Here is a 17,209-nt window from a genome sequence, read left to right as displayed (position 1 = left end):
GCTTTATTTGCATTTCAGACTCCTGATCTAACTCCTTTTAACAGAATGAAGTATGGTAACAGCCAAGCTCATGGAAGACTCTATATAACTGTATCTGTTGTACTGCCACATCCAACTAGTGTACAATAACAGCAAGTCATAAGCGATTGAAATGTAAGTCACTGGCGCAGACCAGACCTTCCAGCTATATAACCGAACATTAACAAATAGCTTTCACATACACAATCAAGGCAAAGTAAGAAATATTTTAATTACAAAATTTGTAAGAAACTTTCTAATATATGAAAGTTAGAAATTGCCACAAGGAAAAAAAAAACCTGTTTACAGATAAAGGAATCTGTTCCCCAATATAAGCTCTAAGATTCTCAGTCTGTACAACATACAGAAGTCTATAGATTTGTTAATAAATAGGTTTATAAAGCCTATACATTATTGCTTGTTTGTAAAGTAGCTTTCATCAAGCTACCGTCCATGACCTTCACCTCCCAGTTTTAATTAAAAAATAAATTTCCCTGGAATGGCCGCTGTCCTGTGACAGGACCATTGGATTTTGGATAGGAACTTTATTTCAAAAAGGAAAAAAAAGCTAGAAAATGATCATCAAGTGTAATAAGTGTCTGGGGGGGGAAATGTACAAGAAAAGTCATATACTCTATATACAAACAAAACCGCTCAACACAGATAAAAGGTCCACAGGTTTTTTTGGTGAAACTGTGACTTGTCAATCCAATAAGATTTGTTATATACAAAATACAAATATATTACACACCGCCCCCATCGTGGAAGACTTTACATAATATACAAGGTGCAGAGTGTACGCAGCAGATGCTACTCCGTTAGTCTTCTGTAGAAAAGGAGATAGGGAGTAGACGTGGACTGAGTGGAGGGGGAAATTGTAGTGAGAAAGTCCCTTTCTTCTGTGACTTTCACTTCCGAGTCATCGAAGAGCAGCCATTTGCCCTCGTACTCCTTTAGAATATGTAACAAGTGTGCAGCAGATTTACTAGAGCAGAGTCCGTCTGAGATAGACTGTACTTTCTGCTCGCTGTCAGAATGCAGGTCGCCATTGGCATCGGACAATCCTTTATCGTCTGATAGACAGCTGGAAACTCGCTCAGTTTTTGGCGTTTTGGCCGTCGGTAGCTGCTCAAAGTCAGATTTACTTTTCTGTCCGCCGAGAAGGCCAACCGCATCAGAACCCTTCTTATTTACTTTACTACTCGATGGTACGCTGGTGCTGGCTCGAAATGAAATTTCACCGTCGTGGTTTTCGTCAGAGGCTTGGACATCCTGCGATAAAGGTTCGGTCTTAATGACGTTGTGGTGGGTGCTGGGGGATTTGATCTGGTCGAGTTCGAAGTTCTGGAGGTCATCAAGTTTTACATAGGCGGTATAATGGCCACTGCTTATCGTCACTCCGCTGTGCATTACTACCCCAAACAGACCGTAGAGATCCTTGGACGGTTTGGTACTCCACTCTTCCAAAGACAGTTGCAAAGGCGTTAACAACGGTGTGTTCACTTTAGAAAGGCCGCCATAAGAGTCAAACCTGTAACAAAAAAAAAACGAAGGTTAGTGCATGTAATCCCCAACAAGGAATGTGAAGCTCCTTTTTGGTTAAGTATACCATTATGAGCTCATTATATCGGTTTGATAAGAACCAAAAAATATCTGTTGAACCTGCCAGAAATCTAGAGACTGACAACTTCCTGTGCTGCACTCAGTCACATTGTTCCAAATCTCTGAACTACAGAACACCTTCCCCTAAGAGTTTTGGAGGAGTCCTGATCTTATGCCAGAAAGACAATGCTGCTTCTCTTTAGAGTAGGGTGAGAGTTGTCACCCTGGGACAGGAAGTATAATACTGGCAGGTCCACAGGCAAAAAAAGGAAACAGCCCCTACCTTCAAGGGCTGGGTTTAGATATACTTTAGCCTAAAGCAAGGATGGGCAAGCTCAGCATGTCAGCTGTTGTGGAACTACAAGTTCCATGAAGCACTGCAAGATTCCAGCAACAGGCATGACTCCCCACAGACATGGTGGGATTTGTAGTGTCACCGCAGCTAGAGTGCCAAGGTAGCCTACCCCTAGGGTCTAAAGTGTCTACCTTCTTACATTATGTCAAAAAATCAAGTACTTATTAGGAGCTTTAACTCTAACCTGCAGGAATTATTTATTGTCTAATGTACTGTAGACAGAAATAATTGTATGCTGGAAGCAGGCTCAACAAGCCGCTTCTTCTTTACAATGCTTCATCACAGCCAATGACTGGTTCTGCATTTCACACGGTTCATGTATTTGGACAGCGGCAGACCAGTGTATGGCCAGCTTAAGTCCAGCAAACCGGTACTGTGTGGACTGTGCTGAGGGGTTGCACTAAAAAGTCTGATTTTCTGCTCAAAAGAAAAAAAATACAAAACCCACTTACTCCGAGCTGTTGGCAGCAAAGCACTTGAGATGGATCGTTACTATTTCCGGGATCTTGTCAAACAAAAGGCTTCTCTCCGCTTCTGTGTAATGATGGCAATTTTCACAGAAATATTTATCCTCTCCAACAATTCTCTCCACTGATGCAAACTGGGATATGGCCCATTTCAAGGTCTTGATTTCCATTCTGGGATCGGGAGAGACTGTTAAGAGAACAAAATGATATGTTTCATCTTCAATAAAATCATCCCGAGTTTGAACTTTGGCTGAAACATTTTTATTGAATATAATTAAGGTGGTCAGGAAATCAATGCAGCATTTTCTAAATGTGTATGAGCAACTTACACCAGACACTGAGCAGATCATTTACTCTGGGTTCACACCTAGGCGTACTGAATATGCACGTTTGTTGCGCGTTTTTACCGCGATCCGCAGTGCGACAAACGCCCGTTTCCGAGGGCTTCTTGGCTGTATCCCAATGGAAACGCGAGACCAAAACGCCCCAAAGAATTACATGTACTTCTTTGGGGCGTTTTGGTCTCGCGTTTCCATTGGGATACAGCCAAGTAGCCGTTTTGTATCGCGCTCGGACGGGTGGAAATACGGCAAGGTGTGAACCAGACCCATTGAATACAATGGGATTTAGATGTTTGAGCGTATTGTAGAGCGTTGAAAGCGCTACAAAACGTTCAGGTGTGAACCAGGCCTCAAGTTTCAGTAGACAATGAAAAAAGGCAGCACAGGAAATCTAATTGGGCGGAGAAGCCCTCCATTGTAAATCATGGAAAGATGCAACAGCCCATATACTCACTGTCTGAGCTCTCCTCCAGTTTGGGGGGATCATTCTCTTGCACGGGCACACTGATATCCTGGAAGTCTTCCCTCCTCTCAGTGAAACACTCGCACTCAAGGCAGCGGGTCCGCAGCACCAGTTGGCCCTGGAACAACTTCTCCACTAGATCAAACTCCGTTGACTCTATAATTAGGAATTAAGATTCATTCAGGTCCAGAAAGTTTCCTTACTGAGCACTTATTACAGAAAAAATCCACACCATGCTAAGAACCAAGAAGTTTAACATGCTTTCTGGGCAAGATTGATTACATACAACTTATTTTAATCACCCGAGTACTCCGGTGATAAGTTATCACAATGCAAGTTTCCAGATCTGTCCTTTGTCACAGCCATTCTAAAACCAGGAGGATGAATGGCATCATGCGCCCTTGATAAATTCTATGTCAAGCACCTTATGACTGAGAATCGATAAATGACTGATTTCATAAAATGGGCTGGAGACCATCTGATATACATATGCGCTATAGAGTAACCCACAAGCATCTTCCTGTTAGTTTTGCATGGGGTTTGTCTTTATGACTTCACATTCCATTATTAGTTTGGGAAACTGCAGTACAGATAAGAAATAACATACATTTTACTTCCTTGACAAATTCCAACTCCATGTAATGTACTCCATGTAATGTGCTCCCTTTGACATGTGCCCCTGTCTGGGTAAAACAAATGATAAAATACTAAGAAAGGTACCGTGCACTATAGTTTTATTTTCCAACCCCTATACCACTACAGGACTCCGCAGTGACAGAGGCCGGAGGATGGAACCACAGCACATGACAGGCATCTGACACTTCCAAAAGTGCTGAATGTTAAAAGAGACCGATTTAAGCTGCCATGCTGGAATAGAGGGGGGGAAAAAAAAAGGCAACCAGCCAGAGGCAAGTATAAGAGCTTTTCTAATGCAGGGCACCTTCCTTCAGTATTTTTCTTTGTTTTACCCCCGACAGGGTCACTCAAGCTGCACCTCAGGGAAACAGCATCTCTGTAGGAACCCATTGCATTACCAGGAGCATTGTTGCTTCACCAAATTGACCACAATCTCTCAATTATTCCACATTTAATTTCTTTTTTTTTTTTACAGCCAGAGAGCATGTAGCCTTCGTTTTCAATGTCAGCAGTAAGTTGCACTGATAACTATACATCCCGGCCATAGGTACCAGGGATGCCGCTGCCTCGTTTGCCTATAGTATATAGATTGTATAATTAGGCTTTAATCTGACCAGCATGCAGACCCCTTTGGTTGTGTGGCTACATACACTTTAAGCCAAACATGTAACATATTGCAGCTTGCTAGTACTTATATGCGGTGGCCGCTTTGGTTTTCTTTGTCTCCCCTTTATTTTCACCTAGTGATCTCGCCAGTATCCATGAGGTGACAATGCTTACACACGGTACAGTATAGTTAAGCAACATTGCCACTACTGCAAAACAGAACACCTCCGCCTTCCGCACAACACAGGGAGGTGCTCTTTAGTTCACAGGTGAACTAAGCAGGGTTGGCAAGTGAACAGGGCAGCATTGGATTTTTGGCAACAGGTATTTGTTGCACTTACTACACAAATATACCACTGAAAGTGCTTTAACAGACCAACGTGAAGCAAATAGTTCATTGAGAGGGCTTACATACACTAAGGTCAGTGACTTTTGAAATCCTTTAATAAATGTGTATGAGACCTTACTTTAAGCAAGAATGAGAAGATATATCCGACAACTAACCATTCTGTGACGTCTCCGTATCTTTGCAATCCCCTTGCTTGTGGTCATCATTATCCTTCACTGGCTCCTCACTAACTGTCCTCCCAGCCTCTGGATTTATACTTTGGGTATGGTGCTCAGCTGGAGGACTTTTAGGTGAGGTGCTGGAGCTTCTACTTAAGTTACAGAACTTGGATAGAATACTAGGTTGTTTGCCAGACTTCAGCCAGTTCAGGCCTAATCTGGATTTCTTATGAGTAGGATTGGAAGCAGAACTCTCAGCACTAGTTTTAGAACCAGCCACCTTGTCATCTTGTTTATCAGGCTTCCTCTTAGATCTGGTCACCCTCTGCTCCTCCGGAGGTGGCTCTTTCGATATCTTTGTCCTTTTCTTTGCATTACCAACTTCGGTCTCATTCTTGCGTTTTCCACTTGCATTTGTTTCGGCATCAGTCCCTGCACATGAAGAATCATCCTGAAGCTTCTCCATGGTGACAGCTGGGGACTCACCAGGATTGGGTCCTTTTTCAGGCTGCGGTTTGGCTGCATCTGGCACTTTTAAGCTTTTCATCTCCTTTTTGAGAGCCTGACAAGCTTCTTGTATGTTTCCCAATATGCACTGCAAGACCTCCTGTGCATCATGCTGAAGATATCCTTCATACATGGGATTAAGCTCTCTATTGAAAAAAACATGTATATGCATTAGAATTTTAACACCAGAGGACAAGCACGGAACAAAGACAACGGTCCTGAATTGCACAATTTTACCAAATAATGCAGTCACATAATTTTTCTCCCCAAATGTATTTAGTTGATATACTGGAGTTCCTTTTTAAAAGCATCTACAGCTAACACCTTTGAGATAAAGTATTGAAGGGATTAAACTCCAATCACAGCAATTTGTTTCTGGGGAGATTTCCCGAAGGCACAACCAGAGTTAACGGTCTCTCTCATTTAGTGAACTCCCCTATTAAGACAGTTGTTCCCCATTGGATTTCCCCTTACTCATTTCCATTGTCAACTGTAAAATTCTGAATTGCCCATCACTTACTGTACTGGTGACAAAAAAATGAATTAAAAAAAGCCCAATTTTGGGAACACTGGAGAAAAAAAAAGAAAAAAGAAAACCAACCGCACTTGTACCATCCAAATTTCAAGGCAAATTTTTAAATACAGCCGACAACACCAGCACTGGATTATACCTTAATGTACCAAGGAGTCTCCTTGGCTGAGCAGCAAGTTCACTGTCATAATTTTCTGGATTCAATAGGAAGTTAAGCTGTAGGTGTTCAGCAGAGTGAACCAGAGAGCTTAGGCTGCAGATAACGTCGTAGCTGGCTGGCAAGTCTTCCTTCACACTATCCTGTACAATAAAATGAGCATTACAGTTTACAAAAACATGCAAGTTCATTGAAACCATAAAGCAAACAGTATTGGGTTGATTTACCCCCAGTAGAGACGGTTTTACTTATCGTGAGCATTTAATAAACTTGGTAAATATGGTGAAAATATTAAATACTCAATCCGCACATTTTAGACATAACAAAATGTATGAATCATGCAAAAGAAATTGCTGGGGGGAGGACAATCTTTTTTGCAGAAGAGACTTTGCATTTCTTCGGCCAAAAATACTGACCTCCCAGCATTTGTTTTTACTTCCACTTTATGCATGGCACAATCATTGTTTATGTATGTAGACCCACTTGCTGTGTGTTTATGTTCATATGCACAGGGGACTTACATGTATGACAGGAATGTAAGTGATTGGACGGCTTTACATCTGCCTGAATCACTTCCAGCGTAAAGCCAACAGTCAGTTGTGCACATATAAAACAGACTCATGGCTAGTATAGCAGCCAAGGGTCCGCTTTACAGAGGCCTGCTGCCACCAACGTATGGCACACATTGGTGACAGCTCTATATCTCGATGGCTGTCCTGGAAGATGACTGGGGAAAAAGGGGTTAAATTGATCACAGCTTCACAGTATTTAGTAAGCTCAGTGAATGGGTCACTTTGCCAAGTGATTTATTCTTTATATCAATACATAAGAATTAAACACCTTTTTACCTTTTCAAGTGTGTGTTCTTTGTCATCCTTGAAGGTCTCCCTCTTCTTGGAAATGACATCACACAAATGTTTAATTCCACTTTTAAATCTGGGGCAGTAACATAAAACCTGAAGTTGTAAGGGGACATGGTAAGTTTCAGACAATAACCAAATGCCAACTCATGTAATATCAGAACACACTGTTGGCTATGTACCTGAAGAACGCTGTTAAGGTAGCATGTGTTGCCAAGGTTACTGAACCCTACAAATGGAACTAGGCCTTCTTTCTTCACGCAGCAGACAGGAGGAGGGGACAACTGAGCAGCAGGCACTACTTGATCAGAGCTGGAAAAGAAATTGCAATCAGAAAAATACATCTAAAATCATTTATTTTACATGCAACCAAAGTACCTCTCAACATACAGTAAACCTATGGCATGAAGACCTGACAGGACACAAACCGTTATGAACTTTGGTTAAACTACTGAAATGTGCATGTTAAAGCGACCCTGTCACTCTACAAAAGCTTAATAGGAAAGTAATTGTAACCTGTAATGTTGAAGTCAGCAGGAGGAACCAGAAGATCAACACTCGCAGAAGTGTCATTTTCCCAGCAGGCAATTTCTCATGAACAATGCGGGGTTCGGTAGCACAGGCAGCGGTAGTATTTACACTTTTTACAGATACAGCTTTTATGGCGAACTTCAGCATACCGGCAGGGTGGCTTTAAATTGGACCTGCCGTGGTCTACACCATTTCTAAAATTGACATCTTGTGGTGCTCTCCAATACCTGCAATAAGCTGCCCACACACCTTAAAATTTATCTGCAGATTTTCTGTGGTCAGATGGAAAAGGTGCAACACATTCCTCCATCTACGCTAAACTGTGTGGATGGACTAATCTCCACCTGGGCCATCTGTTGCACTTTTTCCATCTGACCACACAAAATCTGCAGATAAATTGTAAGGTGTGTGGGCAGCATTAGACTGATCCCTAGGAGGAAGCCCCCTCAGTTTTTAGGCCCAGGCTTTGGCTTCCTATGCAAAAGGACAGGCTTAAACTTGACTTGGGCAACTGCTCTGTTTTCTTTGCACATCAGCATTACAAAATCTTAATCACATCTTGAATAAAACACACTCCTTTCTTGCTATCCTATACTTCCCAGACAAGTCTAGATCACATGGTCCCCAACTAACAATCAAAACAGCAGAGTCTGTTTCCAGTCAGAAGGGAGTCAAGAGGCTCAAGAAGGTTACTGCAACAGATAATGAAACTACACAGGCAGAGTTTGTAAGACATTAAGACACTGGTAAGACTGTTATCATTAAAGTGACAGTCACAGAAAACCACTAGCAGATAAAGTGAAGGCATCTATATCTGCAGCAGTTCTATGATCAAATATCTAGTAGTTTTGATCAGGCAGAGCTCCAGTACATCCTGCAATTGGCTTACCTGTCCCCTCCACCTTGATATTCCTAAAGGTCAGTGAGGCAGCCTGACATTGTATGGACCTATAAGAGAAGGAGGGACTTGGGAAGCTCAGATGCTACCCAGAAGTGCAAGAGCTTTGCCATTTCAGAACAACCCATCATTCAGGTACCGAAGGGGCAATGAAAGCTGCTGCGGGTATGTGTGCGCACCTATAGGTTTCCAGAACTTTACACCTGCAATTTTTTTTTAAATTATTATTATTTCTAGTGAAAAGAGTGCCCAAGTTTATCTTTTTTACAGGTATATCAAAACTACAGAACTACAGTCAACACAAAGATTGTACGTGCTCAACAGCAATTAATACAGACAACGTTTTTATATGAACCAGATATTAATTACACCGGCATTAATACAAGTAACGAGCCCAGATCTAAAGATAAAAGGCTGCTTACGCTTCTGGCTCTTTCTCCTCCACGTTCTGGCTTTCAGCTTGTGGCGTTTCAGCAAAGTCTAAAGTCCTCTTCGTTTCCTTCTTCTGGAAGAAGCGCAGAGATAGGCGGTTCTTTCTGGTGGGACTGGCTTTGGCCAGGACAGTTTGACTTTCACATTGGGTAACCCCTGGCATTTTCCTGGCCTTGGGCTCCAATGCCAGTCTATACTGGCAGGTTGCTTACGGATCAAAACAGGTGCCTATAGGAACACAAAAGCATTGTTCAAACACCTTAAACATGACTCAGTTTAATTAGCTTCATATTACAAATACTATCCTGATAATCTATCAATTAAAAGTAGAACCAAAGGCAAAACTTTCACTTTGGATAGAGTAAGGGAGGGTTAGAACACATCAGGGTTCTTTTTTGCCATCTCTAACCCATTGAGATTTCCTATCACTTCCTGTGCAATAGCTACAACAGGAAGTGAGGGAAATCACTGGCGATCACCAGAACTAAAGTCCTTAATTGAAGATTTCCCTATCTATTCCTGGTGCCAACCTCAGGGAACTAAGATGTGAGTGAAAATCTGAATGGTGTAGAGATTTCATAAACTCGATACCAAACATGTCAAGCGTGAAAATTGTGCATGCCCATGCAATGGTAGAAAAGCTATGGTACTCAAAATTGTCCGTAGATGACACTTTAAGAGCCTTTACTGCTCATCCGTTTAGAGTTAAGCAAATTATGGCTTTAGAATTATTGCTCTCACTGTGACCTTCCCGATGATACCCAACATGGGTGGCAAAAGCATAATTTACATGCACGTGCATGCCCTACACATGTGTTTATTCACATGCAATGCCAGGTGTGTGATGCAGGTTCTATTTTATGTTCACTTAAAAACTTTATTGCCATCAAAAAGAGGCTAAAAATCCCCTATGCGTTAGCATTCAGGAGGTGACTGGTTCTCTTTAAGGAGACATCAGGGTCTATTTGGCCCTCCAATACAGATGATCTAGCACAGGATTGAGTATTTGCATGCCAAAAAATTATTTTATTTTATTCCACAGGGCCTCTGCTTGGGGGGGGGGTTACGTAGTCTTCAAGCCTGAAAAGTGCAAAAAGCTCCAGCAGTAAAAGGTTAACATGACAGGTAGCTCTGGGCATTGTAGTTCCTCAGCAGGTGCATCACCGTGGCAGAGACATACGGGGGATAACTAGAGACATGTTCCCTTTCTCAGTCGCCTCATGCAGTGACATTAAGCCTCCATGGGGACTCTGCGGAGGCTGAAGCGGGTACAGAGTGCAGGAAATGGAGGGAAAACTTCCTAGACAAGAGCTCCATAGTTGCGGAGAACGCTTCCACAGACACCTGCATCCCCGCCCGCATAATCCTTCCTCCAGCAGCCGGCCAGGATACGTGAAGTAGGGCGGGGACCGCCCCCATTGCTAGCCGCTTGTTGCGCGCACTTCAAAAAAAAAAAAAAAAACAAGCCAAGAAGGGGAGGGGGAGCTCGGGCACCTCACACACACAGCACCGATCAACGTCCCCCAACGCCGCACGAAAGTACCTGGCGACCCTCAGCACCTTCCGGCCCCTCTCTGGCGGGAAACCATTCACCACAACATCAAGGGTCGCCTCACGTTCTCTCCACAACTTACGCACGCACGCCAGTCCCAAGCCGGAACCCGCCTATCTTTGCGCAATGACGTCACCACGTACGACGACGGCGGCCGCCTGCGCTTTCACTTTTTGTTGAGGAGAACGCAGGGCCGGGTTCTGGTTGGCTGCTGCGCCGACACGTGAAGGGGGGCGGGCTGCGCAGGACCACGGACAAGGAATCGGATTGGTGGAGAGGGGAGGTGCTCGCTGTGTTTGAAGGGGGACGGCGGTTGGGGAGGGATTTGGCGGGAAAGGGAGGGGGGCGTGGTAGTGGAGGAGGTGATTTACTGGAATATATGTGGTGGGTTGGATGATGAGGCGGTCGTTGCCGTTGTGTTTCGAGGCTGCATTAACGTTAGCGTCGTGTGCAATGTATTTCCTATGAGAAAGAAGGATTAGAATACCCGATAGCAATGTATGAGTGAAAACGGCCTTAGTTACCTCATAAAAGCGTATAGCAGTTCAGTTTGGCCTAGTTTTATAAATACTTTATAGGACAAAAGGGTAATTATCTGCTGGTGAGCATATCTACAGCCCAAACCTTTATTTTTTTACATTCTGGATGTAGTATATGAGTATTAGAACCCCTATCTGGCAGTCTGTATACCCACATGAGAATTACATTCACTTCCTGTCCCAGAAAATAAACCAGGAAGTGAGAAGAAATCTCTCCAAGGGGTGGGAAAACCCCCCCCCCCCTTAGGAGTTCACACAGAAAATGTGTCATGTGGCCAATCATGCACAGTGTGAATAAGCCTAAAGATGGAATCTTCCTCACCTCAGAGAGATTTCCTCTCACTTCCTGTTTTTCTTTCTGGGTCAGGAAGTGTAGGTAATTCTCCCCACAAGGGTACACAGACAGCTGGAAGAAAAACTCAGATGGGATTCTAACCCTCCCTTAGGCTACCCAAATTGTCAAAAGGTTGTGGCTGTATTTGTGAGGAGAATCCGCTCTTCGGGCTCGTTATTGTGCAGGTAATAGTACGTGCACATTGCATTCCAATGCGTTGTTATACATTGCCGTGCTTGCTTTTTATTTTCCTTTTAGTGCCTCAATGCGTTGTGTTACTGTGTGTCGGAACGCACTGCAGGAAACTGCAGCATGTGCTTTACCAGCGTGCGCACACCGATGCAGCATCTTGATGTGAACTGAACGAGGACAGAAGGGCGACAGAGCCTTGGGCTGCTGTGTCTTCGGTTGCCCATGGCCTCCCGGCGGCAAAAGTCACCGGGAGTCTGTTTAAACAGCCCCGATGCTGGCGACGTACACTGTACGTCGTCAGTCACGAAGGGGTTAAAAGAAATGTGTAACATTTGTCATATATTCATATTTTGAAAATATTGCTACTGGGTTTCCCCCCCCTACATCAGGGGTAGGCAACCTCAGCGCTCCATTCCAAATCAACATCATTCCTCTGACTCTGGGGGTCATGGCTGTGGCTGTCAGTCTTGCAATGCCTCATGGGACTTGTAGTTTTACAACAGCTGGAGTGCCGAGGTTTGCCCACCCCCTGATCTACATCAATATAACAAGCGGTAGCATTCCCCTTATGTTTTTGTGGGTAAGCCCGCCACCTGCTGACCGCTGTTGGCAAAATAAATAAATAGGAAGAATACTTTGTATTTATATACCGTATTTGCCGGCGTATAAAACGACCCCCTAATTTTTCTTTTAGGTTTTGGGCTATACTCGTCGTATAAGACGAGTATAGCCCACAATAATGTTTAAATACACCCGCTAACCTCCTTGGCGGTATTCCCGAGTGTGGCTCGGGGTTAATTTTCAGTACCATAAGCCACACTCGGGATAACAGTCTCTTACCTTGTCCACGATCCCCGCTGTGTCCTCCGTCTTCCGGGTTTCCGTCCCTTGCAAGCGTCCGCGTCGCAGGGGGGGCGGAACTGGCGGGAATTTTAAAAGTTAAAAAAATAGAACAAAAAAAATAATCAGACCGCCAGGGAGGCTAATCTGTCAGCCCGCTGTTTGTGCAGTAATACTGTATGTACGGTAGCTTTGGCTACATACAGTATACCGCGCTGAGCCAATCACGGCAGGCTTTGTATTCATTAATAGAGTACATCCCTCGCCGTGATTGGCTCAGCGCGGCATACTGTATGCAGCCGAAGCTACCGTACATACAGTATTACCGCACGTCCAGCGGTATTGTATACCCGGCGTATAAGACGACCCCCCTTGGCAACCAATCAGCTTCTCTCCAGTTTGCTCAGTTAAAATTTGAAAATGAAAGAGAAAGAAGCTGATTGGCTGCAGTGCAAAGCTGCTCCAGATTTTGTCTGTCAGTTTTTACATTCCCCCCGGTAACCTCAGGTATGCAGCAAAAGTAGGAGCAGGTCCCCGGCCGTATTCACATGGAGAATTGTTTCAAACTAGTAAGAGGATTCTACAATAATGGGTAGGAAAAGGGAGGTTACATAACCTTCAATAAAGATAGATGGGTTTCGTCATTTCCCATAGTAACCCTAAGCATCAAAGTTGTAGCAGGACCCAAGAAGAGAGGAGGCAACTAAAGAATCAAAAAGAAATGAAAAGAGCAAATTGTAGAGTTTGAGTAGGTGGAGAAAATGCCCTTCACCCTGTACAGGGCAACACGCTACATGTGAATGAGGGGTATCTAGCCGGTAAGCTTGACTCCAGCCAAGAGCTTTTTGTAAATAACATTTTTTCTCTCGTTTCTTTCTCTCTCTCTCTCTCTCTCTTTTCTTTCTCTTCTTTCTCTCTCTCTTTTCTTTCTCTTTTTCTTTCTTTCTTTCTCTCATTTCTTTTTCTTTCTCTCTTTTCTTTCTTTTTCTCTCTCCCTCTCTTTTCTTTCTCTCCCTCTCTTTTCTTTCTCTCCCTCTCTTTTCTTTCTCTCCCTCTCTTTTCTTTCTTTCTCTCTCTTTTCTTTCTTTCTCTCATTTCTTTTTTTCCTCTCTTTTCTTTCTCTCCCTCTCTTTTCTCTCTTTCTTTCTTTTTCTTTTTTCTTTCTCTCTCTTTTTTCTTTTCTTTCTCTCTCTTTTCTTTCTTTCTCTTTTCTTTCTTTTTCTCTCTCTTTCTCTCCCTCTCTTTTCTCTCTCTTTTCTTTCTCTCTTTCTCTCTTTCTTTTCTTTCTTTTTCTCTTTTCTTTCTCTCTCTCTCTTTTCTTTATTTCTCTTTTCTTTCTCTCTCTTTTCTTTATTTCTCTTTTCTTTCTCTCTCTTTTCTTTCTTTTTCTTTCTCTCTCTCTTTTCTTTCTTTCTCTCTTTCTCTCTCTCTCTCTTTTCTCTCTCTCTCTCTTCCTCTCTCTCTTTTCATTCTCTTTCCTTTCTCTTTCTTTTCCTCTCTCTCTCTTTCTTTCTTTCCTGCATTTTCACTGACATGGTTGCCTGGATTTAGGTACATCACAATAATGTTCTGAGATGCATAAAATACTACATATCTACCATGTTGTTTTTCCCCCCCTAGTCACCGTGTACAAAAGCTGGCATGCGAGAAACCGAAGAACCAGAGGTCTGTGCTGCAGTAAAATGACTTTTCTTTTGCGGCTATTTGCATAAACCGATGGAGAACACACAAGCTGCAGAGAGTGACTGACAATACAGTGTTCTGTGAGCTGGACAACGTTCCGCAGCCATCTGCGATCCAGACAAAAGTGTCATTATAAAGCCGCCTTCTTCCATGGACCATCTTCTGTGAGGTTTATGGAAAGTCAGAGAAAGATTACCTCATGGCTTGCTGGAATGTAGATTAACCAGCGGCACACACCAACAGGTAATGAGCTGAAAAAGAAAACAAGCCCATCAAGTGATGTCAAACACACAAAGATCCATCGCACCATAAATTGTCTGCCTTGTACATCAAATGAATAAGATCACGGCTGTCATTATCCAAGTCTCAGGGTAAGCCGCACTCTGCATCTAGTCTGATGTTTCTTTATTTATTTTGGGCTTAATAAATTAAAGATCTCTGCTGTAAACAAAAACATTGCTACTAAAGGCCTCATTCACACACAACGCAAGCAAAATTGTATATTGCGTATATACACGCGTCTATACGAACGTCTATGAGCGTATATACGAGCTACTGTGTGCGTATATGCGTGCATGTCTGCTCGTCACAGACGAGCAGACGAGTGGATTTTCGAGCCCTGACTATATGCAATCCCAGAATTCATCGCTCGTGATGGAATTTTAATGTGCTGTACGCATGTACGCGCGTATATGTGCGTAAACACGCGAATGTGCGCGTAAATACGCAGAGATACACTGCCCGGACGCATCTCTGTCCCATTCTGTTTTTGCGCATATATACGCTGTGCAAATATACAGCTCCATACGCGGCTGTGTGTATGGAGCCATTTATTTGCATATGGTACAATACGTACCTACGCGCGTATATGCGCGGCAGTGTGAATGAGGCCAAAGACTGCTTTATACAATTCTGAGTATAACCTTTACCAATATTGTTTTCTTCTTTATAGGTTTTTGGAGCACCCGCATTGCATTGTGGGATGTGTTCTGAAAGCCCCAAATTCAACAGAAGGAATCATTTCCATCTCAGTACTTTCATAACTCATTTGATGAGAGTCACATGTCAACAAGTGTATCGTAGCCACTGGTTGCTGTACGCAGTCAGGGTGGGTGTTCTATTTTTAAGTCATGGCTTTTCTTCAGCTCAGCCTGTTTTGTAGAATATTTGTACCTCTACTTATGCTTGTTTTGGCCTTCTGTGGTAATTCCAGGAGAGAATAGTCACGGAGCCGCTATGTGTCAGCCGGGTCACGAGTTGAAAGTGTTAGCAGAGGAAATGACGCTCATATACTCAACTACGCCTCACCTAAGATAAGTACGATGAAAATACTCTTCCCATTGTCGGGATTACAAGTTATATAGTATGTGATAAGAGAAAGAAAAGTCCTCACAGCTTTAATGCAGAGCTTCAATTGCAATTGTCTTTCATGAATTCGATTTTTGGGTAGAGTGGACTTTGCTGTTCAGTGAAGGCCCAACAAGGAGATCTACTTCCATCTATGTTGGCTCTTGCATAGCTGAGAGAGTTTAGGTGCCTATGCTCTATATAGAAGACAGTTCTTCATATAGTCATGTCCACCAGGATGATGCACAAATGGCTCACGAGGATCTGCAGCAGGGGTCTCAAAGTACCGACGCACAGGTCACTTCCAGCCCGCAAACTGGTACCAGGTGCCCTGTAGCCGGCTGACAAGTCAGGCACACAGTCACGGGCCGTGTACCTGACTTGGGGGAACAGCTACACGGTCTGCATCTCTGTAGGATGCAGAGCTACGCTGCACCTGGGAGGGATCCCAACAATATTGTCAGGATCCACCCAGCTGTCTGATTGACAGAGGCAAAGCTAGCTGTGCCCGCCCCTATCTCTCCCTCCATTAAGCGCTGGAGGAACAGAGAGGGCAGGAGGGAATCCCTGTGAGGCGCAGTGACTGACAGTCACCGCTCTCTGCAGGGAGAAGATTGGGAAGTGAGCGATCCGCATTTTGTGATCGCTCAGTTTTTGATCTATAGAGCCGACGTGTGATAGCTGCAGTGTCACAAGTCGGCTCTAACTATTGGTATGAGTGTATTTCACTCACCCCATCATTCTCTGAATTTTGTCTTGAAGCATGACATTTTATTAAATTTGTCCAGTGCCCGATGGGGACAAGGGCCTCTTCCCCACAAGCCCTCTTAGAGGGTTATTCACTATTGAGCCAAAGCATCGGCTAATCCTTCGACTCAATTCAACAAATTTGTTTACTTTTTGCCGCCACCTGTCGTACGGGTCATTCTGCGGCGTGTGTTCAGCGAGCGTCAGGCGCTTTTTTTTTTCGGCAAGGCGGCGGCGCTGACGATGCTGGACGCGGTGATTGACGTGGATTACTTAGTTGGATCAATTTAAAAAAAATATATTTGTTTTCAATTAAAGGACTTTTTTAAAAGTCTGGTGTATATAATTACATTTTTATTTAACCCTATAGTCAATGATGGGGGTACCTGGGGCTACCCCGATGCAAATAAGCCCCCCTGCCCGCAGACCCTTATGACCAACACCCTAAGACTTGTGGGAAAGAGGCCCTTGTCCCCATTGGCACGGGGACAATGTGGTTTTCAGGGGGGACCCTGGAAAAGCACCCTCCCAGTGCTGAGGGCATGTGGCCTGGTACGATGAGGGGGATGCTCGTTTGTGTGTTTCCCCCCCTTTCCTGCCCTGCCAGGCCTGTGCTCGGATTAAGGGTCTGGTTGAGAATTTTAGGGAAGGCCCCACATTTTTTTCCCCCATTGATACTCAAACTCAGAGGTAGCAAGCAGAATAACAGAACCAAATGACGCTCGGTGGCGTTCGGCTATTCATTTACTACCGTTCGGCCCCTATGAGAATAGGAGTGAACGGCAGCGAGTGAACTGCTAGAGGTTCGGCTCAGCCGATCCAGATGTCAGATCGGCTGAGTCGGACGGCTTCTTCACTTCGGCTCAGCATGCCGAGCATGTTCAGCTGACTGAAGCCCGCCGATGTATGGCTGAAATCAGCCGTACAGTGCAGAAGTGAAGAGCCGAACGACGTTCAGCTCACTTATCTTCGGCTCAGTGATTCGATTGACTGCCTTCAGCAGCTTAGAACAACCCCTTAATCTGCTTATACTTTGCATTTTGGAAAATAACTTCCCAGTACA

General features: G+C 43.9%; 1 protein-coding gene across 1 annotated transcript; it reads right to left on the bottom strand.

The window, feature by feature from the left end:
- Window positions 1-349: 349 nt before the first annotated feature.
- USP1 (ubiquitin specific peptidase 1) lies at window positions 350-9,137 on the bottom strand. The gene is made up of 8 exons (XM_018553842.1): window positions 8,903-9,137; window positions 7,234-7,363; window positions 7,040-7,147; window positions 6,174-6,334; window positions 4,993-5,648; window positions 3,238-3,402; window positions 2,428-2,629; window positions 350-1,549 (listed from the first exon to the last, which is right to left on the bottom strand). The coding sequence occupies exons 1-8, from the start codon at window positions 9,073-9,075 to the stop codon at window positions 829-831; spliced, it is 2,316 nt and encodes a 771-aa protein (XP_018409344.1). The 5' UTR covers window positions 9,076-9,137; the 3' UTR covers window positions 350-828.
- Window positions 9,138-17,209: the final 8,072 nt, after the last annotated feature.

The sequence above is a fragment of the Nanorana parkeri genome, unplaced genomic scaffold (assembly GCF_000935625.1).
Source record: "Nanorana parkeri isolate BGI_ZX_2015 unplaced genomic scaffold, ASM93562v1 scaffold131, whole genome shotgun sequence".
NCBI classification, from domain to species: domain Eukaryota; kingdom Metazoa; phylum Chordata; class Amphibia; order Anura; family Dicroglossidae; genus Nanorana; species Nanorana parkeri.
This window is presented reverse-complemented; position numbering and strand designations above follow the sequence as displayed.